The sequence below is a fragment of the Propithecus coquereli genome, unplaced genomic scaffold, assembly GCF_000956105.1.
Source record: "Propithecus coquereli isolate 6110/MARCELLA unplaced genomic scaffold, Pcoq_1.0 Scaffold69, whole genome shotgun sequence".
NCBI lineage: Eukaryota > Metazoa > Chordata > Mammalia > Primates > Indriidae > Propithecus > Propithecus coquereli.
Genome location: NW_012152951.1, coordinates 5,529,624 through 5,553,568, shown reverse-complemented (window position 1 = coordinate 5,553,568; position 23,945 = coordinate 5,529,624). Strand labels below are relative to the sequence as shown.

General features: G+C 43.3%; 1 protein-coding gene across 2 annotated transcripts in view; it reads left to right on the top strand.

The window, feature by feature from the left end:
- The window catches only part of CAMK1D (calcium/calmodulin-dependent protein kinase ID), a 313,071-nt gene that overhangs the window by 171,124 nt on the left and 118,002 nt on the right, over window positions 1-23,945 (top strand). For both annotated transcript variants that reach the window (XM_012660919.1, XM_012660920.1), the window contains exon 3: window positions 22,591-22,665. In XM_012660919.1, coding sequence (XP_012516373.1) covers window positions 22,591-22,665 — 75 coding nt within the window. The remainder of the gene's footprint in view (window positions 1-22,590; window positions 22,666-23,945) is intronic.

Here is a 23,945-nt window from a genome sequence, read left to right as displayed (position 1 = left end):
CGTAGCCCCCCACCTCCAATGACCAGAGGCAGCAGGATGGGTGGGGGTCATGGGGAGGGTTCAAGAGACCCTCATGGCAAGAGGGGCCTTGGGGAAGGCGGTCCTGCTGGGTTTGCTGGAACCTCCCCCCCATGCCCCCAGGAACAACTCACTCATTGACTGGAAGTACAATGAAAAGGGCCAAGCTCCCAGAGGATTTTCCATTTTTCCAGTGTGCAGATCCAGAGCTGCCCCTGCCTGGCCCTCCTCGGGGACTTTCACTGGCTCTGCGTGGACTCCAGGCCTGCTCTCCACCGTCTAGCCCTTGACCCTGGCTTTATCCCTCCTCATTTGCCCAGCCACCTGCTGCGCCCAGTGCGCAGAGCTCTCTGCTTCCTCCGGCCTCTTGCCAAGGCTGTTCCCCCTGCCTGGAGGACCCCATGTCCCTCATCCCTCCCCCATTGACTTAAATAAACCCTGCTTGTCCTTCCTCTCTCTCAGGAAACCTTCCCTCGGCCCCCGAGCCTGGTAGGGCCCCCCTCCTGCAAGCTCCATCCTCTCTGGTCGCAGCCACAGAATAGCCTGGAGGCTGGAGCCTCCTCAACCTGCAGGTTTGAGTCATTGTCCTAGCCTCAGGAAGTGTTTGCCGAGGGGATGGGCCACCGCACCCCAAGTCTGCTGTGCCTTTCTCCCTGCCTCCCCCTCGCTTTGTGTCATCACGTCTATAAATGTGGAAGAAGAGTGGGAGGCGGGGGTGAGGCTCCCTCTCCTCCCTCTAAGAGCGGGGAGAGTGTCTGTCTGCTGAAGTCTCTGTCCTCCCATGCCTGCTCTTCTTTCTTTCCCGCCTTGGAATGTCACCTTCACAAAGCAGGGAGCTGAGGCCTGCAGTTCCCAGCTTTGGCTTTAGTACATAGCTCCTTCTCGGGACGTGGCAACGCTCTGTGTCCATTCGCGGAATGGATGAATGAATTCATTCAGTGGGCAGCGATACGTAGGATTTCCGCATCAGAAAGAGAACGTTCTCTCTCTTTCTCTCCCCACCCCCACCCCCTCTCTTTTTCCCTTGGAAATATGGAGAAAAAGCTTTTCAAAGGATCTCATCAGAACCAAAAAGGGCTCTAAGCTCTCCCCCTAATCAGCTCCCCCCACCTCCAAGGAAACCTGAGACCTCCCATCTACATCATCTCTAGCACACACTCACATGCAACCTTGTTTTAAAGGAGATCTAACGTGTATTTACTGTGTATCTAACATTTTTTTGGTTTTGCAATGTCATCTGTTTATTATTTGTTTAATTGTATTGATTTGCATACCATTGCTTTAACTGCCAGATAATTTAAACTCTTAGGTATTCCTCATTATCATACTCCCTGGAAAAGGATTATTATTAATATTTAGCAATCAAATGACTAGTGGATACATATTCCTAATTCGGGGATTCTGTTTGTCTCCTGGGGTTCAGGTGGAGACTTCTCCGCACCGCAGATTCTACCGGGAAACTGTCTCCTAGCACCATCGATGATTTCTGATGGCGCTAGCGTCTCGAACTCCGTGACTCTGATGAGAGGGGGAAAAACCTGTAATGTCATGTTCTGCAAAACTCCCCTTTTGGATGATAGGAACGGACAGATGTCCTTATTTTTTGTTCTGCAAAACAGCTCCTTCCTCTCCCACAGAAGAATCTGTGTTCCTAATCCTAGAAAACTCTTTTCATCTGCTTTGCTTGTGAGAACGTTTCTCCAAATTCCCAATTTGGGTTGCTGTGAGTTTGCTTTTATCCCAGTCAGGCAGGGTTTTGTCTCAGTTACAGGTTTTGTCCCCAGGGGTGGAGGAAAGCGGAAGGAGCTTAGACCCCGAGAAACCTAGCTCAGCGGTGGTCAGCAGGTTCGTGAGCCGCCGTGCTCCCAGGGCCCCTCGCTGCAAGAACAGGAATTGTAACACCTGCCTCACAGGCAGGCCTCTCGATAAACTAGCACGGTGCTTTTGCCATACTAGGAACACAGTGCTTGTTGTGTGAATGGAACTGGGCCTCATTTGGGGATCTTATTATCTGCAAACCTATCGAACAAATCACAGCTACAAAATTTCAGAAGCAAGTAGCACTTTATTTTCTCCGTGGAAACCTTGGGGGAAATAGATAAATGGATACAAAATGTGTTTTCCTTTTATGAGCTATAATCAGATGATTTGCATCTCCCTATCATTGGTAAAAGGAGCATTTTACATGCTTTATGCATTCTCAGAGAATATTCCTGACCGACACTATCGCCTGTGCTGTGCTGTGTGTCGTGCTGTGACTAAGTTGGCTACACGAGGCCTTCCTTGGTCCCCACGCTGGCAGACTCCACGAATATGTTCGTTTTGTCCAGTGTGTGGTACCGTGAGAAAGGTTGAAGATCTCTGCTCTCAGCTGCAGAGTCTAGGTAGATTTTTTCTTTCAAATTGATCATGAAGAATAATTTATCAGTCATCACTGATATCCTTTGGCTGAAAATACAGTTTTGATCAACTACTTTGACTTTGAAAACAGTAAGTGTGTGTTCAAGTGATAGAAACGTTGAAATCTATGACCACAGGAAAGAAGTTGGTCCTGGACAGATACTAAAACATATTCCTGAACAGATGGGTGTTGAGTGCCTTCAGAAAAGGAAGTAGGATCACTTGGAGTCTCGTGGGTTCATCGAGAACACATCATGCCTTTGCTTTTTCCCCCGTGCTAATTAGATTGTTAAATCGGAAATATAATAGATACGTAGTTATATTAAATTTCCAGCAAGATGTTGGCACAGATGAAATCTCATGGGCTCGGGGATGCTGTACCTATCACATTGTGTGGTTATTACTTACTGGCCCATGGAGGAGTTTAGAATGTGATTACCTTGAAGCCAGGGCCAAATGTTATTTATTCCAGCTCTTTCAGGGCCTGGCACATAAGAAGTGTTCTGTAAATGACTGTTGAATGAATTCAATGAATATCCTTGTAGATGAGATGGAAAAATATGAACTAAATAACACCACAATTAAACACATAGGTGATTGTCTAAGCGGCCACACCCAAAGGCTGCCAGTGAGTGTGGATCCGCATAAACCCGAAAGGAAATTTCTAGGGGTTTTCCTCAGGGCTGGCTCAGAACATATTCTTTCAAGTATTGAGAGAAAACAGCTTGGATGAAGCCACGGAAAGCCTGCTTCTTAAATTTACATATGGCCAGAAGCTAGATCCAAAAATTATTCTACTGATAATAAATGATATGACAATTTAAATTTACCCTGATACTGCTTTCTTTTCTTTTCTTTGTTTTTTATGCCTTTAGTTTAATTTTACCACTCACTCTCTTTACTTTAGGGTTTCTAGTTCTGATTGGATCTTGACAACATAGAAGAATGTTCTAGAATCATTGCCAGTGAAATGAGAGTGAATATTCTGTGAAGAAAACGTATGAGTTTTTCCCAGTATATATGAGATAAAGTGTATGTAAAAATGATGAGTCAAAATAGGCTCGGGAGAGTGAGTTACATAACTTTAAATGACTGTAAAAAGTAAGGATAACTTCTTTATTCTCCTGACTACACTACGCATTCTGTTTACGCGGTCTGTGCGAGCCTGGCTTCTTTGGGCTGTGGGAGTCCCCCCTACGCTCCCTGTTCTGTTGCCCTCCCACTGGAGCTGCCTGAGTATAACAGACAGGGCAGAGTTACCTCTCTGAATTTCCCAGTGTTTTTTCCCAATAAAAATAACTGTCCCTTTTTCCATGAGCCTGAGTCAACAAAATAAATACAGGTCGAACCCAAGGATTACGCCAAGTGACTAAGTCTTTGCCACCAGAAGTCAATTCCTTTCATTTTTGTGACAAGTCAAATAACTCAGCATCTTAATGTGCCACCAAAATGAATATTTCCTTGCCCAAAGCATTTGACCCACACACTGGAAACCTCTGTGACTTTTCTCCTCAGAAGTTGGCTTTTCTTAGTTTTTCCTCCCAGGTTGTTGTACCGACCTCAGTTCTTAGCTTGGTTCACCTTTTCCTTGGGGTCTGGGCTGGAGGGTTCCTGCTGAGCCGCAGGGTCCTGGCTCTTAGTCATCCTGGGCTTTGGAACTCCCCCTAGAACTGAAGTCACCTCAACCGTGGAGGTTTCCCTCTGTTTCTGAAGGGGCTCCCGGCCTTTTGTACTAAATTATACATTTTCCTTACTGGCAGTGCCAGCTGTGATTGATATCTTGTGTAACTCCACAGAGAAAATGACTTTTGACATTATTTTTTCATAAGCCATTACAAGTTAATATTAATATCATGTTAATATTCCTATAAGGCTGCATTCAAAGGATTTCTTCTTTATCTCTGAAGAAGGTAGAAAGATGTGTCAAATTGCTTACAATGAAATTTCATATGTCAGAAATAGATTAATAATGTGCAAAAATCCAAGTGGGATCGTGTGAAGTCTGGATAACCTTCACAAATGGTTTAAATTCATTACTTTTTTTCTTGCAACGCCATCATTTTCTTAGCATGTGATCTTCACCATTTGCCTCGGATGTCTTAGAATCACTCCAAAGTTCATCTCCTCCTCTGCCTCCTTTGTTCTTTTCACATTTTTTAAGTGGCTGAATGTTTTCTTGAAGCGTCTGAGGCACAGTTAACATTTTCTCACACTTTCTATTTGACAGGAGCAATCACTTGTGCCCTACTATTTTTAGTCAAGATGAATAATGACGTTCATTATTGAGCTATCATTTTAAATATTTTTTCTAAATCCAGGTTTGAAATATACTTCTATTTTTGTTTACGCTTAGGGAACAACTAGAAGTCGATGAACTTCCTCACTTGTCAGGCCATCTGTGTCAATTCGGATGCATTTGATTGTAAGCAACAGAAGACAAAGGTCAAATTCGCTTAAATAATAAATGAGACTCATTGGTTGCTGTGTCTGGTCACCCAGAGATAGGGTGGGCTCACATTTGGTTTGGTTGAGTAAAACAACCATGAGATCAAGACCTTGGCCTCTGCCCTTCTCTTTGCTCTGCTCTCTGCAGCTTCACGCCATAGTTGGTTCCTTCTTGGGGTTACAAGATGACTGCCCGTGATATCTAGAACAATCCTGGTTCAAGGCCTATGCCAAATGTCCACAAGTTGTGTGGGGGTGATGTGGATCACCAAGTGAAAAATCAAGAACTTACCAAAGGAAGGGATTAGCTTGGCTGATGAGAGGCAACTCTGATTTTTTAAAAACACCATCAAGAGTTTTTAAAACATAACTTACGAGCCGTTCATCTAAAAATGCTGCCTATGGAACATGTTCTTAGGAAAATTTAAAGTTATTTTGTCTGTTTTCACCATGAAGCTGTCTGACTTTATTTATTTTCATACTATTTGAAGAATTTCAATAATTTCTCACATATGCCTAGTTGTTTTTCTTTTTCAAGTAATCGAAATATTGTAAAGAGTGGCTTCTGTTTAGTATCTTCCACTCAACAGAAAATAAATATTCATGGGAAGAATTGTTTTTAAAAATTCTCTTAATCCTTTTTATACAGAAACTGGATTAAAAACTGGAGTCTTAGTATGGGAGGTGATTTCTGAACTAAAATATAATAATTTATTTTAAAAGTTTTTTCCTCCTGAAAATTATATTAGGATAGCAATTTACTGAAATGTCAGTGAGCATTTTTAATATTCTTTCCTTTTAATAGTTCTTAACTTCTTTCACTCTGACTTGTGTGTCTCCAAAGAGCTCTCTCTGACCACAATTAAAAGTAAAGTAGAGGCCGGGTGCGGTGGGTCACGCCTGTAATCCTAGCACTCTGGGAGGCCGAGGCGGGCGGATTGTTTGAGCTCAGGAGTTCGAGACCAGCCTGAGCAAGAGTGAGACCCCGTCTCTACTAAAAATAGGAAGACATTAATTGGACAACTAAAAATATATAGAAAAAATTAGCCGGGCATGGTGGTGCATGCCTGTAGTCCCAGCTACTAGGGAGGCTGAGGCAGTAGGATCGCTTGAGCCCAGGAGTTTGAGGTTGCTGTGAGCTAGGCTGACGCCACAACACTCACTCTAGCCCGGGCAAAACAGTGAGACTCTGTCTAAAAAAAAAAAAAAAAAGTAAAGTAGAAATTTGGAAAAAATCTTATTATGTAACTTATAATACTACAGAAATAGTAAAACTTCTCTTTCTCTGGAAAAATGTACTTATCTTAAAGAAACAAGGGGAAATATATCTATATTTTCATTTCAGAGGCGGTTGATATTGTAGAAGGAAGTGAGTTTAGGAATGAGATAGTCATAGGTTTCAGCCATAGAATTGTCATAAGACCTTGGGCAAATTATCTAATCTCCTTGAATCTCAGCTTCCTCCCTTATAAAACAGGGAGACTAGGCCCCTCCCCTAGGGTTTTCAGTTGTCCAAATAAGATACTGAAATGAAATGTGATTAGCATATACTAAGCTCTAAGTAAATCACAGCTGTTACAAAAAATATGGGAATGAACCAAAAGAGAAATATCAACATCCAACTGAATTGTAGGATATGACTGCATGACCTAAAAAAAATCCCTATCATTTGGTTGTCATGTTGGATTGTTTCACTTTAGAAATACATAGCAAGTTTCCTTAAAAATTTTCTGTGCATCAACATCGGTGCTTCATGGAAAAGCAGTTGCTGTCCAGACGTGTGTCCCTATTTACGTAAGTGAAGATACGTAGAGGGGGAGAGAGGCTGACTCCCAGCTGGGAGGAACCGTTCTGTGCTGCAGGAGAATGTTCCATGGTTAGACTTGGGCAAGGGGAGCCTCTGCTTTAGGGGATTCTGTCCTGGCTTCGTGCCCTTCCCCTGGAGGGGGATGTCTGCGACATCAGGGACACAGGACTGAGAAGACCCTCCCACCCAGTGCCCATCCCATCCTCTTTGACACCAGAAATTCCTCTCAAGTGACCTTCAATGTCCTTCCAGGGCCCATATGGGCTTCTTCCTGGGTCCCTGCTCCTGAGAGCCTGCAGCACTGCTGGTGGAATGTCCCCAGGCCTGTGGCCCATCTGCGTGTAGGTGTGCAGATGGAGCATGGACGTGCAGGCCGAAGTCCTGGACACTCAGATATAGGACGAGAAGCATGGGGGAGTCCCGTCTCCTCATGCCGCCATTTTGTGAGGAGGCTAAGAATTCAAAATTCAAACCTGGTAGGAGATAGAGCATATTTTATTTAGTCATTTGTTGTTTTGACTTACAACTTTACTTATAAAAAGGTTGTTTCTTCATAGACTATAAAGATACTATATCCTGGGACATACTGTCATTGTCACCAGCTGAGAGGTTGTGAGGCAGTCACTTAATTCTCCCATCTGTAAATGGAGGGCTGGCTAGTGTTGGTTCTCAGATTTTGCCTAACCATTAGAATTTCCAGAGACCTTAAAAAAATGTACGTGGTTCCCAGGCCCCACCTGCCTGACAATGGTGTTTTAGTAGAACAGGGGAAGAGGTGGAACGTGTAAGCGTATTCCCCGGGGACCTCGATAATCAGTTGGCTTTGATGACCACACCATTAGACAGACTTTTGTGTTGATCTGTTTACTTTATTTAATCCCCACTTCAAAGATTCTTTTCCAGTATATCCAGAGATCAGGGGCTAGTGTTTACCAGGAGACATTTTGTCTGTCGGATGTCTTTTAAGATTGTCGTTAATGATTTTAATCGTCCCATACAAAGCCTGTGACCTCCGTCTACCTGGGAGGCCCACCCAGACCTCTGCCTGGGCTGCTCAGGGCCTGGGATGGAGCCGCAGTTCAGCTGAGCTGTCTCCTGTAACACAAAGAACAAAAGATCTTCCCCTGTCCCTCCCCACCACCTGCCTGAGGTGGGGGTTGTGCTTTGCCAAGTCTGAGCCAGCGCACACTAATACGGAGAGACAGCTGTGGGCTGCGTTGCCTTGACTTTGTCTCTGTGTTATTGTTGGGTTCCAAGTTTGAGTGTGTATTAAGAGAGGGAGAGCAGGTAGACGTGTGTCTGGAAGGAAGGAGCGGCTGGTGCATGGCCGGGGGCTGGGTGCTGGGAGAGTCATGGAAACTTGAGATGGGTCAAGGCTGGGTCCTTTACCGTATCAGAAATCCCGCCAAGTAGCTAGCACTTTCTCCATTCAACGTGCTTGCTCTTGATGGACATGAGACAGTCTTTCGAACACATATAGTGTATTTTCTGAAGACAAGTACTCAGTCAATGGTATTCCAATTCTGGAGATGTGGGAAAGAGACCCCGGATAATGCCAGATATTGTTTTCTTTCTCACAGTCCCCCTTTCTGTTGGAGGAAAAGATAATATTGGTAAAAAGAATAATGAACTTGACATTTTGCAGGCCTAGTTTTTCCATCACTCCCTATTAAGGGAGTCAGCCTTATTCTCCAAGGAAATCCAGGTGTTTTACACTCCGGCCAAATTGACTTTCTCCACTTGTTCATGACGAAAGGGAAAAGTGTATACGAACTGTCCACTTGGGAAATTAAAAGTGGAGTGAAGTGAAATTCCGTGTTGAAAGTTGTGCCGTTAGTGAGAGCGGGGAGGTCAGGACTGCAAGCAGGGTTTACAAGGAGCTATTTCACATCGCTCAAGTTCAACATCCTGGCAAAGGAAAACACCACGTTCGCTCTTTTCAGAGCTGGCTTTTTGCGCTTGCATATTGCTTCTCAGTTCCTTTGGCAAAAAACCCACAGGGGTGACATTAGCTATGAAGCCCCTGTCATGCTAGTCCCCATCTAGTCTGGGAGGGAGCTGCCATCTACCTGAGTGTTCTGATCCAGCCACAGCACCTTCCTGAGTCTGTGTCTTTGCAGATGCGGTTCCCTCTCTTTGGCATGGTCTTTTCCCTTGCCTTCCCGTGCAGGGCACACTTGCCAATGCCTGGAGTGCAGGTCGCTCCTGCACTGCAGCCCTGCCAGAGTGCCCGGGACAGAGTGAGACCCTGGAGCAGGCTGTGCTTACGTGGCCCTGTGTCTGGCTGGCTGGAAGGACACTGGCCCTGCTATATCTCAATGTTGACGTGCACATCTATCTTCCCACACTGGCCTGGGAACCACTCACCTGGTTTCAGGGACCGCGTTTTATTTATCTTTATTGCTCTACTGCTTAGCCTCATACCTGGCACTCGTAGATCCTCTCTCAGTGCTTTAGGAAGACCCAAGTCTGTGGGTTTCATGTAAGCTCTCTGCAAGCGTGCCATGACGCTGCTCCCAGGGCTCTTATGTGCAGTGGACTTTGAGAAAGGGCGACAGTGGCAGTAAGAGGTCGTGCCTTCCCTGCCCCTCACCTGCCCCTCACCTGCTCCAGTCTGCAGTGCAGTCAGGGCCTCCCTGTGGGGCGTTCGCTCGCGATGTCTGAGCAGCTGTCGCATGAAGCAGAGCTTCTGTGTGCTTATCCATTACCAATAAACGCTAGAGCTCCAGATGCTAAGACCACCAGCAGCACCACCCCTCGCCCCCAAGAATGAGCAGAGAAGGGGAAAAAAGATAACTGGGGAAAAGCCCCAGCAGGTGGTTCATCTAGCGCCTCACCGTTCTATAGGATCCCCTTCTGCAAGCCCCCAGCCCCCAACACTCCCCCAAAGCTCCTGAAATTAACCATCGCACATCCCACGGGGGCTCCCGCTGCCTTCTGATGTTGCACGAAGGTGCTGGGAGAGAATCCTGACTCAGACTTTTGCCTGCTTTTCAGGAGGCGCCACACTTTGCTCCTTCCTCCACCTTATTCTTTCTGTTTCTCCACCCCTCAAACGTTCTTGGCATCCTTTCCCTGCGCTAACTCATGCTGCCGGGCTCTCTGCCTGCGAGGTGGATCAAGCAGCGCTGGCTTCCCTCCGCCCCCACCTCCCCAGCCTCTTGTGAAACAGCAGCTCCAACGCCGCCGCGGGATCCAGCAACTATGGGGCTTTAGACTGGGCTTACGGAGAGAGGCCGACAATGTTCCCATCTGTGCGTGAGGACTGTGCACGTGCACATCTCCCCACCCCACCTGTCGCCGCCATTGCATTGTTGGCTTCTGCCTGTTATTAACATAACCTTTTTAAAAAAGAAACTCTAAAGAGGCCAAAGATTTAGGAAGAAGCAGTGTGTTTCCATCTTTGGAAATAACTTTTAGAGGGCAGGTCTTCCCTTTGCATCAAAAATATGTTAATAATAATAGTTGTCACTAGGTGGAAGGGGGAAGAACCCTTTGATTCCACTTCTGAATTGTTTATTGCACTGGTTTCCACCCCTCCCCAACCTTTTTGTCTATGTTTTTGTTTGTTTTCTATTCTTCATTTTTTTAGTAGCGAACTCCTTTTAAAAAATAAATTCATATGTAGAATTACAGTGTATAAACAGGTAAGAATTGTAGTGTTTTATCAGCATGGATTTATAATTTCAATCGTATAACATTTATCTAATCTAGAGTCTATCAGTGGGAACACAAATGAGCATGGTGGTGGTCTCCATACTGTCCACATTTGGTACCAGTTGCAGCTGGGCCTGTGTAGGTTGTATTTCGTTACATTTTCCAGAGTATTTATTGAGAACTCGGAGGATTTAAGGGGAACCAGACTGAAAAGCACTGGTCAAAGCAACCTTGATGGAGTCTAGCCGTGGGACTAATATGCCCTGATGCTGGAAGGAAAAGATCTTCATGCCTGGCTCTGAAAAGGCAGAGTCACCTAAAACGTACCCAGTGGCCTGTGTGTCACCTCAACCTGGACGGCCCTCTCTGCCCTTTGGTTTGCAGACCGGGGCCACCACCTGGGCACATCAGCTGCTCTGCTGAACACAGGAGAACGGTGACTGCCATGTTCCCTCTCCCTGGCCACCCTTGGGTTATTGTCAGGGACATTGCATATGGTTGGATTTCTCCCGGCTGCTCATCCCTTATGACACAGTTGCTTTCCTAGTGCCCTTTTAAACTCTGGAAAAGAAAAGTAGACAAATAGCAACTAGTTGATCAGCCATAACCCACTCATAGTGTCATTCCTGAGAATTACGGCACTGGAGCTCACCCTGGAAGTTTCTTAAGATTTTCGGTTATCATAATCTTTTATTAGCAGGATAATATAATAAAACTATAAACTCAAACTGCCTCAGCATTTAACACCTGCCTACCATAAAATGTGGTTTGGGAGAAGTGATGTGTGTAACACACCCTCTCTTTTAAAAAAATCATCAACAAAGCAAGACACGCTCTTCTTTCTAATCATGACTCTAGTCTCAGTTATGAAGAAATTTGCTCTTTCTCAAGAAAGAGCAGAATGTCTTACTCTATTTTCTGTTGCTTCTAACAGAATACTTGAAACTGGGTAATTTGTAAAGAAATGGAATCTCTTTCTTACAGTTATGGAGGCTGAGAAGTCCAAGGTCGGGGGGCCACATCTGGTGAGGGCTCTTGCTGGTGGGGACACGAGGTGGCGCAGGGCATATGGTGAGGAGGCTGACTGCGCCAGCTCAGGTCTGTCTTCCTGTCCTGATCAAGCCACACCAGTCCCACTCCCACGATAACCCATTAACCCATTAGTCCATGAATGGATTAATCCACACATGAAGAAAGAGCCCATGTGACCCAATCACCTCTTGAAGGCTCCACCTCCCAGTACTGCCACATTAGGGATTAAATTTCGACACGAGTTTTAGAGGGGACAGATATTTAAACCATAACACAGAGTTGCCCCTAGTATGCACACTGACAGAGATTATCATAAAATAAGATATTGCGTTAAACAACACACATACAACTAACCACAAACTCATGAATTCCCAACGTGTAAGTGCTTAAAAGAGGTTTCCTTCCATTTCAATGTGCCTGATTGGGTCTGACCTGGGCTGACTGTGTGACAGCATTAATTACTGATGTGCAAAAATTAAAGAACGCACGATTCCACACCATCGTCTCTGAGTGTGGCCACTTCCCTAGAATATTGAGGAACCTTTTACAGCATGAATTCAATCCCCCAAGCCTGAAAGTGAACTGATATTAGACAGTTGTTCAAAACAGACTTCCCTTTCTCTATTTTTCTTCTTACCATTTTTATCCCATGTTTTCCTCTTATACTTGGCTTCCCGCTCTCTCAATCAATGTCGCCATATCCCAGCGTCAGCGGGACGCCCAGGATCATGTGCACCTGTGTCCCAGATGCCTCATTACCTAGTTGGAGCGAAGGTGGCGGCCCGTGGTCTTCCCCTTTCCCTATTAGTAGGCCTGGGTCTCTGTGTTGCTGTGGAACCAGGCCCTGCAGCTGAGCCAGCCATTCAGGACACCTAGAGAACTGGCACAGTCCTGGGTTTGAGTTGTGAAATATAGAACCCTTGATATGGGCATCAGCTACACTCAAGCACAGGACATTAGTCGTAGGAAAGAAAATAGAAATGATCCCTTTTCCCTAGATTCCAGTGCATCGTTTTGGTTCCCTTGCACTTATATTCACATAAATGCAAGTGTTCAGAGCCAGAAGCCTCGAAGATGCTTCCTGAATTCAAGCCCTGTGTCTTCAGTCTGGGGTGGAGAGTAGGATGTGGCTCAGGCAGTCTTGGCACCTGGTTTTGTGTCACCAACAGTATTCATACAGGAATGGCTTCTACAGTTGCATCGTAACATACACCGTGAACCTGAAACAAAACTTCTGAGATTTCCCCTCTGAGCTTCCTTTGGGTGTGTGTTCTCACATCAGGGGAGTGAGTACGTCCAAGTTACATGAGTTCGGCTCTATCCAAGGCAGGTGAGCATCTTCATGTTCTCCATGTTAAAAATGACCAGAGAAACATTTATTACCCTTCAACAAAGAGTTAGTTACCAAAAAAATCCAAGGAAGGAAAAGAGAACACTCCCCTAAATGTGTTAGTATTTCAAAGCCTTACTAAGAAATATTAGAAGAAATATCACTAATACTACTAAGAAATATTAGGATCAGTTGAAATTTGTTAATTTTTCATACTCTTTTCCTGAGAGGAGTCATGTATTGGCCATTTAACCTTGAACCTTTATCCTCAGGACACCTTGAATCTTACCTTTAAAATCAGACCTATTACCAAGCAAATGTATTGAGCCAAGATAAATTTTAAATGGACATGAAAAATTGTGGAGTTACCAACTCCCAAGTATCTGCAGTTGAATCCTTTCTCATCCCTTAAGATTCTCAGTCATTTAGTAACTTTCTAGTGGTTTTCAAACTGCTGCACCTTTGAATCCCTTGGGAAGCTTAAAAAAGAATCTTTATCCCTAGGCCATATCCCAATCTCCAGGAGTGGACCAGGTGTCAGTATATTTTAAAACTCCTTAAGTAACTCTAGCATGCAGCCAATCTTGAGACCCTCTTGCTGGTAACTCGTCATGATGGTAGCAGGAGTAGGATAGAAATGTACAGTGAAATCTTCTAATCTTCTAACCTTTTTTTTTTTTTTTGAGACAGAGTCTCACTTTGTTGTCCGGGCTAGAGTGAGTGCCATGGCGTTAGCCTAGCTCAGAGCAATCTCATACTCCTGGGCTCAAGCAATCCTACTGCCTCAGCCTCCCAAGTAGCTGGGACTACAAGCATGTGTCACCATGCCCGGCTAATTTTTTCTATATATTTTTAGCTGTCCAATTAATTTCTTTCTATTTTTGGTAGAGACGGGGTCTCATTCTTGCTCAGGCTGGTCTCGAACTCCTGAGCTCAAACAATCCGCCCGCCTCGGCCTCCCAGAGTGCTAGGATTACAGGCGTGAGCCACCACGCCTGGCCAGAAATCGTCTAACCTTTTTTGATTTAAGTGTGCAGCTTTTGAGCGTCTGTAGCCTGTAAGACTTTTGGAAGGCCAGAATTAATTGTTCATTCACTCATTCATTTATTCATTCTTCCACAAACATTCATTGAATCTTTGTTATATGCCAAACACTGAATTTTTCACACTGAATTGAACTTAACTTATTTCTACTTTGGACTAAAGACCATCACGCCTCAGCTGGACCTTCTGGCACCATCCCAGACATGAGCAAGTCACTTGGGCCATTCTCTATTTGTCCAGGGCGTTGCAGAGGCCGATTATGGGAGAAGGGAAAGCAGGTCTTTTCTGTGTAAATGACTTCGTATCTCAAGAAATTCTATTCCATGTCTAACTGACAAACGTGGCTTCTGTCTAGCAAGGACTATTCTAGAGAACACCAGATACGGGCTTACTCATATATACCTTAATGCACTTTGCCTCATTGTAAGTTTAGATTCATGGATTGTTAGAGTTGGAAAGGACCTCGGGGAGTTTCCTGTCTGGCTGAGACCCTGTAAGGTGATGAACTGGCTTGCGGCTTTTGGCTAGTTGACTTAGGTACCTGTCTTTGTTCCTTAGTTGCCCGTTGATTAGAGCTCTGTCTGCTGGCAGAAAAGAGAAGTGATTTGAAGCCTTGGATTTTGAATTCTGGTCGTTCCTGAAGTGGTCTATATTCTTAATAGACAAGATCTCTCTGTATATATACAGTAATGTGATATGTAATATATGAGATAATGTATATATATTTTACATAAACACGTGTACATATGTGTGGAGAGATAGATAACAAGACCACATATTATAATGTTCATTTAACAAATGAGGAAATCAAGTCAGAGAACATCGAATGGTGACTTGTTTAAAATCTTGCGATTAGATGTGTCAGAGCTAAGACCCAACCTAATCTCTTGATTTCTTGTGTGGTTTGACTAAGGAGTAAGTGTTTCTTTGTGTGTAGCATCATGGATATATTTTGGGGAACCAAGTGTTAATGATCTCGATTAAGAACTTTTGAACGGCACTCATCTGTAAAAGTTGGGCCATGCAACAGCCTAGCATCCTTTTTCTCCATGCCTTCAGCGAGAGAATGAAGCCCTGATGCTTGACACGTTCACTGTATATAACGAATTAACTTCTTTCCCATGCAGCTAGAATGGTGCTGTGCTTGGGAGAATTGAGAAAATAGTCACTTGAATCGTTTTCTGTGTTCTGTGGTTCAGATGAAGAACCCCAGTGGAGGAAAAACTGGAAAGTGAAAATCTTCTCCCACTCTAACACTTTCCGAGGCACCTGCTTACTGGTTTGATATGTGTCCCTCTAGACTTTTTTCTCTGCATATAAAATTATCTAAATTGTACACACATATGCATGTAAACAGATACTTGGCATTCAATGCAGTGTGTACAGCAAGGTGATAAAAGAACTTGGGTGGCCCAGAGGAGAGGTGATCGGTACTGCAAGCTGTAAGAAATAGCAAAGGGTTCTCAGTGGAGGTGATGTAGAACTGAGTGTTAAAGTATCCATTCAGTAAGAAATTAGGAGAGGGATGGGCACACCCATGTGGCTAAAGGAGGAGAGGGTGTGCGAGAGCTGCTTGGGTTCAGTAAAGTTTTGATGTGGGGCAAGGGTGGAAGATGAGGTGGGATGGGCAAGTGAAGACCAAGTAACAAGTGACTTGTCAATCATACCCATCCCTTGAACTTTATTTTGTACTACAAGGAGTCAGGGATGGATTTGAAGCTGAAGAGTTTGATGAATTTTGCATTTTGGAGTGATCACTGAGGAGACAGCGTGGAGAGTGGTTAGGAAGAGAGTGAGACCAGAGGGAGCTCAGGAGAACAACTGACTGGTGATAAACTAGGAGTGATCATCTGTGGATAGGAATAATAATGCCTACTTTATGGGGTGGTTGTGAGAATGAAATGAGGTAACATCTGTGAATGTGGCAGTTACATTATAAAAATGAAAGGTATTATTTTTAATACCATCTGGCCAATGTTTCAATGCTATCGGTTTTCTTGTGACTGGCAATATCCCAATATTCTCAGCATCAGTCCCCATGCTGCTTATGAGAGAGAGAGAGAGAGAGAGAGAGAGAGAGAAACTGACCCAAGGAGGGAGGAAATGATTTAAAAAAAAAAAAAATTCAAATAAACGTTAAGCATTTACTTAGACAAACAGGAGTGTCTGTGAAGACATCAGACTAGTCTTCAAATATTTCTGGGGCAATTCCATTGCCTGGGAACCACAGCCTCTTTTTTTATGTGAATAACATTTAAACTTGCTGATCTGTTTAGAAAAAGCGAGAGTGGTGGGTGGCGGAAAACCTAGTCCTTTATGGTCTTTCCTGCAGGGGGTTAGGGGGGACTTGCTTGTCCCCAGAGAGAGGACTTTCCCGGACTAGAGTGTGAACCCGGAAGTGACTGAGAGGAGGACCGGAAGCGGGACCGGAAGCTGGACCGGAAGCTGGGCACGGTTCACGGACGTAGCTTTCGCCTCACACCCTGAGGGCAGAAATGTCCCGTGCCATCCCTGCCCTCCCTCCCACATAATCAGTTTGTCTCTTGTCTGTCCGTCTGGTTATATTTCCTAACATTTCTTGTCCGCCTGTGGTGTGTATAACCTGAGTAGGTAAGTGGCTATTGCCAGAGACCGTCCATACCAAGGAAAGGGATTTCGTCGTCGTCTCTTCCTTCCTCTGAATGCCCCATAATGGCTGCCACAGTCTACCTCCCCCCATCAATGAACCATGATATTATAGAGTAAGAAAAAGCAAGAAATGCTCAACTTTTTCCCCTCTCCCCTTCACTTCTTTGCTTGTCTTTTTCTTTCTTCTGAACCTTTTTTTTTTTTAAACTTTCCTCATTTGACATGGAGTTAAAAATTTATGAATCCTTGAGCTGTGAAAAATTAGGCTGGGTGGGGAGCTGCTGCTGCTCTCAGTTCATAGAAGGGTATGCATTCAATAGCTTGCCCGTCCTTTGGGTCCTGATGTTCCCTCCAGCTTGGGGGCTTTGGAATGGGGCCTACTCGTGCATTTGGTACCGATTTTTTTTTTTTTTTGGCATGAATTTTAAAATGTTTTCCTGGCTCTTTCTGGGGTTTTTCTTTCTTGACTGTCAGTTGCCATGCAGTCTAGAGTTTGGATCAATGTCCGTGTGCTGTTTTCCCATTCAACTTTTCTCTTTCTGCCCAAGCCGCTTCCCTCTATCCACTTCTGTCAGTCATTAGGAATTATGGTGGCTTTAGGGTAGGTTGCCATATAAAATATTTGCCTTCTGTACATAGATGTATCAGCTAATGTTTACTTTGGGCCTGGTAGATAAGTGGTGAAAATTAAGTTGAGATTCTTTTTATCACCTAAAATTGCTTTCACTGACATTATGATTGCTTTGAATTATGCACAAAGAAGGGTTTGTTGTTTAGGGGTGAACATTTTTCATGCATGGAGCTCCTCTTGGCCATGCTTTGGAAAAACTGAGTGTTGACCTACAGAGGTTTAGCTGGGCAAGTTGACAGAATCTCAGTCCTCCATTTTCCTGTGACTGACATCTCTGCCTTTATTCTCCGTTTTGGTGACACAAGCAGATATGGGCTGATGAGAGGCCCTTTCTAATTATTATTTCTGGACTCTTAAATATTCCTTTCACTTCTGAACATCTCTTTTTCTCATTGACTTTGACCCCCTGGGATTTCATCTGTCAGGATGTTTACAATCAAGTATGTTGAGAGCATCCACTAGATTCAAGTTAGTTCAACAAATCTCAGTACCCCTAGAAGTAGATATTATATTTTTAGTGATGAAATTAATACCCTGACTTTGGGTGTTATAATTTTATATGAATCACTCTGAATTTATATGAGCTCTTGGATATTCTCATTATAACTTAGTTAAAATAAAGTTATCATGTAATTGCTTTCACATGGGCTTAGGAGTCAGAATGGGCTCAGATTGAGTCTCAGCAATGACAATTCTGAGTTATGTGACCTTGGAACACTTACTTAAACTCTTGGGATCATAGTCTCCTCCCTTTTTTTCCTCCCTCTTTTAAAAATGAAGAAAATAATACTTTGTAGGGTTGTTGTTAATAGTAGATGAAATAATTAAAAGTACTTAGTACAGTCTTGACACATAGTTAACACTCAATAAATGGTGCCTATAAAACAACTATGTAAGTAAGTCCTAAAGAAAGTCATAAAATTAGCTCATCACTAGGTTTAGATTTGTTACATCCCAGGGGAATGAGGAAATTACCTTTATCACAAAAGAGTCGCAGTTGAAATGCTTAAGAAAACAATGTAAGGGATGCTGTCAAATTTTCCTAATATAAAAAAGGTAGACTATGAGATCTATAGACTGGAAAGCATGACTTCACGGCACAGTAAAATTCTGGAACAGAAAATTAGGCAGATGGTTTGTGATCATTTAGTAAAGACTGTAGTGGTTGCTAGGAGCTAACATGGGTTTACTAAGAACAAATCTCAAACATCCCATTTCCCTTTTAAATAGTATTATGTGATGTGTAGAGCTGAGGAATTCCGTTTCGGCATGACATCTAATTGTCTCCTTATGTATGGATAGGATGGTAACATATGGGCTAGAAGATAGTACTCTTGGGTTTGACACTAGACAGTAATTGAAGCCAGCTGATTAATGTCATGGTTACCTTGATGGGGGGTCTCTGGTGGAATGCCATGGAGATCTGACATAGGACCTTCCCATTTAAAATCCTAGTTAGGAATTTGGATGAAGACATGTAGGATGAATGTTTACCAAATGTGCACATGGCCCAAAGTTGGGAGGGATAATAAATACTATAGATGAACAAATTAAGATTCTGAATACTGCTGGTCATCTGAAACACTGCATGCAATCCAAAAAGACTGAGTTTAACAAAGCTAAACGTGAAGACTTGACTTTTAAGCTCAAAATATCAAGTCTGAGTAAGAAAGGAGATTATGTTTGGTAGCATTCAAATAAAAACGATCTGCTTTTTATTTGAACCTAAGCTTCATTTTCATTCATTCGTTTATTCGATAAATATGTATCAAATGTATTACCTGCCACGCACTTGCTTGGCATTAGGGAGACAGTAGTGAACAAAACAGTCAAAAATTCCTACCTACATGGAGCTTATATTCCTTATGTGCCAGCGTTTTTGCAGCTGCTAAAAACAAAAAAAAAAGAGAGCCCAGTGTTAGGCTTTATTTGTAGAACTGTAATATGCAGCTCATGGTGGTTAGTAGTTCTACCTTATTATTTAATATTCTATTTTTTTTCTTTAAGACGGGGTCTTGCTCTGTCTCCCTGGCTGGAGTACAGTGGTAGGATCATAGCTCACTGCAGCCTGAAAGTCCTAGGCTCAAGCAATCCTCCTGCCTCAGCCTCCACAGTAGCTGAGATGACAGGTGTGTGCCACCACACTTGGCTTATTTTTCTTATTTTTTTGTAGAGATGGGGTGTCACTGTGTTGCCGAGGCTGATCTCAAACTCCTGGCCTCAAGTGCTCCTCCCTCCTCAGCCTCCCAAAGTGCTGGGATTAGAGGCCTGAACCCCTGCACTCGGCGATACCCTATTATTGAGACTGTAGTTTACACTGGGATTATTACTTCCAGTTCTGAATATTGTAGTCTGGACAAACAAGAGTGATGAGAAAAATGTAAATCATGTTGTAGGAAGATTGGTCAACAAGAAGAAGAGAAGACTAAGCAGTGACATTATATCCCTCAAACACTTGCAGGATGAGGGGGAAGAGGGCATACACTAGCTCTCTGTTACTCTCAGGAGTCACTGCTAGTTACTAGGAGGTTGATTTTCTAGTAAATAGGAGACAGACTGCCTAAGAAGTGTTCTAGCTGCTGCCTTTGTGAGCTCCAGGAAGCCCTAGACTGTCTCTTGTGTCTTGTCCTTCACTGAATTCATAGTACCTAGGACTGAGCCTGGTACATGGTGGGCACCCAGCAGATGTTTGTTGAATGAATAATGAAAAGAGGGGAGGCGGCATGTGGGAAGCATTTGCATGGGATAGATCCTCAGCTAGCGATTGCTCTTTAGTCCTAAATGTATGGATTATGCACATTGTAACATTTTGTGAAAATAACGTAAGTACTAAAAAAGCTTTAAAGCTCTAAGTTCAGTTTTTGTATATGATAAGGAGTCCGAGGGTGGAAAAAAGTACCTGAGAACAGATGCGGGAGGCCAGCGTGTTTTCTTTTTCCATGTTCGAGCAGCTCCAAGCTAATTAAACCACTTTTCTTAAGAGACATTTAAGAGGCCATTTTAGGATTTATTCGAAATTTCTCAAGTATGCTTATTCAAACGTTACCCGTGCCGGCTCAACCCCCATCATTTTCTTGACTCCTTCCCCATAATTCTGCCCCACACAGGGCCCTGCTCTCTCTGACCTTAAAGGCAAATCTACAGAGTTTAGCGTTTAATTCTTTTCTAGTTGCTTCATGGGTCTCTGTTTAGATGATACGCTTTTTGAGGGCAAAACCTTATTTTGTATTTGTCTTGCCTTCTTCCAGACACATAGCAGAAACTCGGTAAATGACAATTGCTTAATCCCTTGATTCCTTGATATGTGAAGAGGATGGTTTGTGGAAGTATCTTTCCAGCCACTGTTCCGCTGCTATTTGGGGTTGCTCCGCTATCTGCAGCACCTCTCTGGAATGCTCTCATGGATTCAAATTAGTGACTACTTAAAATAGGCTTTACTTTCTCGATCCCATGCATCCAAGGAGGGAATTGTGGTCTTCATTTATTAGAGTCTGACATTTTGGCTAGGCAAGTGCTTTGTTCATAGTCGATTCTTTGTACATAGTTGAATCTGTATCAATGACTGAACTCTAGGGCTCTAAGCAGCCTTCTTAGTTCAAGCTCCAAGGGGAGGTAGGACTGCAGGTGCCAAACTCTAAACCCAGTTTAAAGGCTGATTGAGTGATTCATGTAACCAGGGTGATCAGATTTAGCACATGAAATTACAGGGTGCTCAGTTACATTTGAATTTCAGATAAATAACCAATGCAGTCTTTGGGACATACTTATACTACAAAAGTATCCATTATGTATCTACAATTCAGATGTAACTGTGTGCCCTGCATTTTATCTGGCATAATCCCATAATCCCATTCCTGCCATTTCCCCATCAGTCTAAGCTGTTTATTAACTCCCAAATTGACTGGAAGGAAATATTTGTGTTCATTGATTCCAATGGCAAATTTTTGAAAATTTCCAAAGAGTGAAGATTTACATGATTGTATACTTTTGGTGGTCATATTCAGGCATATCTAATAATGAAATGCCACTAATGTGTAGGATCTTGACAGTCCTCAATTAAGCTCTCTGGGTTTCCTTAGTGGTATAATTTATTTGGTCCGTATAATATAGTGCTTATATTATTGGGCTCAGGTTGTGCGGCAACCACTGCTGACAAATAAATAACTAGGTTTTACGCATTTGCATCCGGCGAAATGGGAATGTAGCATAATCTGTTGTTGCAGCTCCTACAAAACAACTGCATTAAGTAACAAGAGCCGTAGAAATCAAAGGAGATCGCTGTTCCTCTTAGTTCATTACCTTGTTCTCTTCTTTCAGCTCTATGGGAAGTTTTTGTTACTGTTCATTCCACCTTATGAACTTCTTTTTGTGGGAGGACATCATACACTTAGGAAAATTGCCTCCCTTTTGCCTAACTAAATAATGTCGTTTTTTTTTTTTTCCAGCATATTATGGGGGTACAGATGTTTAGGTTACGTAAATAATGTCGTTTTTTGCTGTTGAGTGACAACAATCTTTAAACGTCATCCATTCAGTCAGCAACTATTTATTAAGCAGATCTATGCCAGGCAGAGGGGAAACAAAGTGAATAGTGTAATCCTTGCTTTGAAGGGGTTCAACAGTCTGCATGTTACATGCTTGTTTTTAAAGGGTTCTGAAGTCATTTCAGTGTCGGGCTTGTGCTAAGAGATAATTAGCTTATCGAATAATGAAAATGATTCTTCTTTTAAATGCTTTCAACAATATCAAACCTTTCATTCTGAGCAGAAGCTGCTCCTGATGGATAGTTCTAGGGGGTAGAATCTGGCTGTTTTCTTCTCCCTTGGATCTTTATTTTAGGGCACTGCTGTTCAGAATGTGGTCCGCAGACTGGAAGCATCAGCATCTCCTGGGAGCTGGTTAGGAACGCAAACTCTCAGGCCCCACCCCAACCCCTGAATCAGAGCCTGCCTTTAGCCAGACCCCCGGGTGATCCATTTGCATGAGGATCATCTGAGGATCCTGTTAAGATGCAGACACCTGTGCCTCATCCTGAGAGCCTGTGACACTGCATGATAGTGGTGGGGCCTGAGAACCTGCATTTCTACCCCGCTACCTGGTTGAGAACCATACTTTGAGTAGCACTGATCAAGTTTGCTTAGGACACTTGTTTGACATTTGGTGGTGGTGGAGACGTGAACCCCAATGAGGGAGACAGGCTGGGTTTTTTTGCTTACACTGTACTCATGAACATGACAGTGAGTCTGTTTCCTGGAACGTACATCCTGTTACGGGAGATGGATGTGTGTACACTTGACTGTCAGGCCAGTCTGTGATGGCCGTCGTGAGATGGCAGAAGAGGGAGCATTTAAATCCTGCCCCGGAGCTCAGTCATTTGAGTTGGGCCTTGCAAGATAATATTAGGACGGTAACAAGAGGGAATACGGAAACGGATCTGGAAAAAGTTTGGGGACATGATTGTGAAGAGTCTTAAATGTTTTGTTAAGGAATTTGGATTCTGGCTTGTAACTTTTTGCTATAGAGATGTCTGTTTTTAAAAGTTTTCATGTCTAATTGTACTTACCATTGTAATGTGCTTTTTTTTTTTTTTCCTTTTAGGATTAAGCATGAAAACATCGTTGCCCTGGAAGACATCTATGAAAGCCCAAATCACTTGTACTTGGTCATGCAACTGTGAGTACCTTGTTTGTTTGATGAGTACAGACCAGGCTGCAAACTCCATTGCCTAAAGGGACCAGGCAGGAAAATAAATAAATGTAATAGGCCAAGCGAGACATAAGGAGTGTTGAGACCTGTAGAACACTGGAGAAGCCTGCATCTGTCTCAGGACAGGGGGTTGCACACAGCCATCTACAGGCCTTGCTTGTCTGCACCGGCCGGGCTAGACTGAAAACCTAGAGCCCTGACAGTGCATCCGACGCTGCTATCGCGGGCTGTCTGGATAGCTTTCTCATATGCCAGTTCCACACGCTGCTGCCTGAAGACACTTCGGTGGGCTCATTGTGTGAAGTACACTTTGCTCCTGTCTTTAGGAGAAACTCTCACCCTTGTCTGCCTTTCCAGGGATGCCGGGGGAGGGCAGCAGATGGTAGCTGCGTGCTCCGTCCCCTCCCGTGTACTCTAACTGGGGCAGGTAATGCACATGTGATTGAATTGGGAATTCTCGCCAGACATAGGAGAAGTATCATGGGAGTCACAGCATGATATTATGACCCCCATTAGGTTATTTCTGCCTTCCACTAACACTGGAGATTACCAAAAGAGGGAAGAAATAAGAAAGCCAAATGTTCACGTAGAGACTATACTTGAACAGGTATTTTTTAAAATTTAAGATGAAATTAGCTTCTGCACTCACATAAATGCTCTACTCTAAGTGATATAATTCCTAGGTGTCTCCTAGGACTACATTTATTAGAATTAACTAATAGAAACTGCATCAGAGCGTTATGCCATAACCATTACCAGCATAAGTAAATTCTGGAACACCATAGTATTAAGCTTAATGACGGAAGAGAATTTTTGTTGAAGATCAGAATGTATACTTAATTTCATGATTTATTAATGATTTTCAGACTTTGAATTGCCAAGGGTATGTAGAAGAATTGTTTGGCTAACAATTTATTTTCCACATATTCTTCTTTTCCTTATGGATGTTGACACAACACATTAACTTGGGATGGTGTCAGAATGCAAATAAATGTTCAGCATTGCATGTATTCAATCTTCTGTTATCTTTAAAATATTTTAGCAGGTTATGGCATTTTTGTATCAATATTTTAATAGTGTCCACACTGGAAACACATGTATGATTTTTCTCTGTCAAATGACAGTTGTAGGCAGTGACCAGTGGTTAAGAGATTTGTATGTTATCGTCAGCCATGAGACTGATTATAAGTCAAAGAAGTGTTTCGACTGCTTGGTTCCACGTTAACTCTCCAGTGACCTAAGTGCCA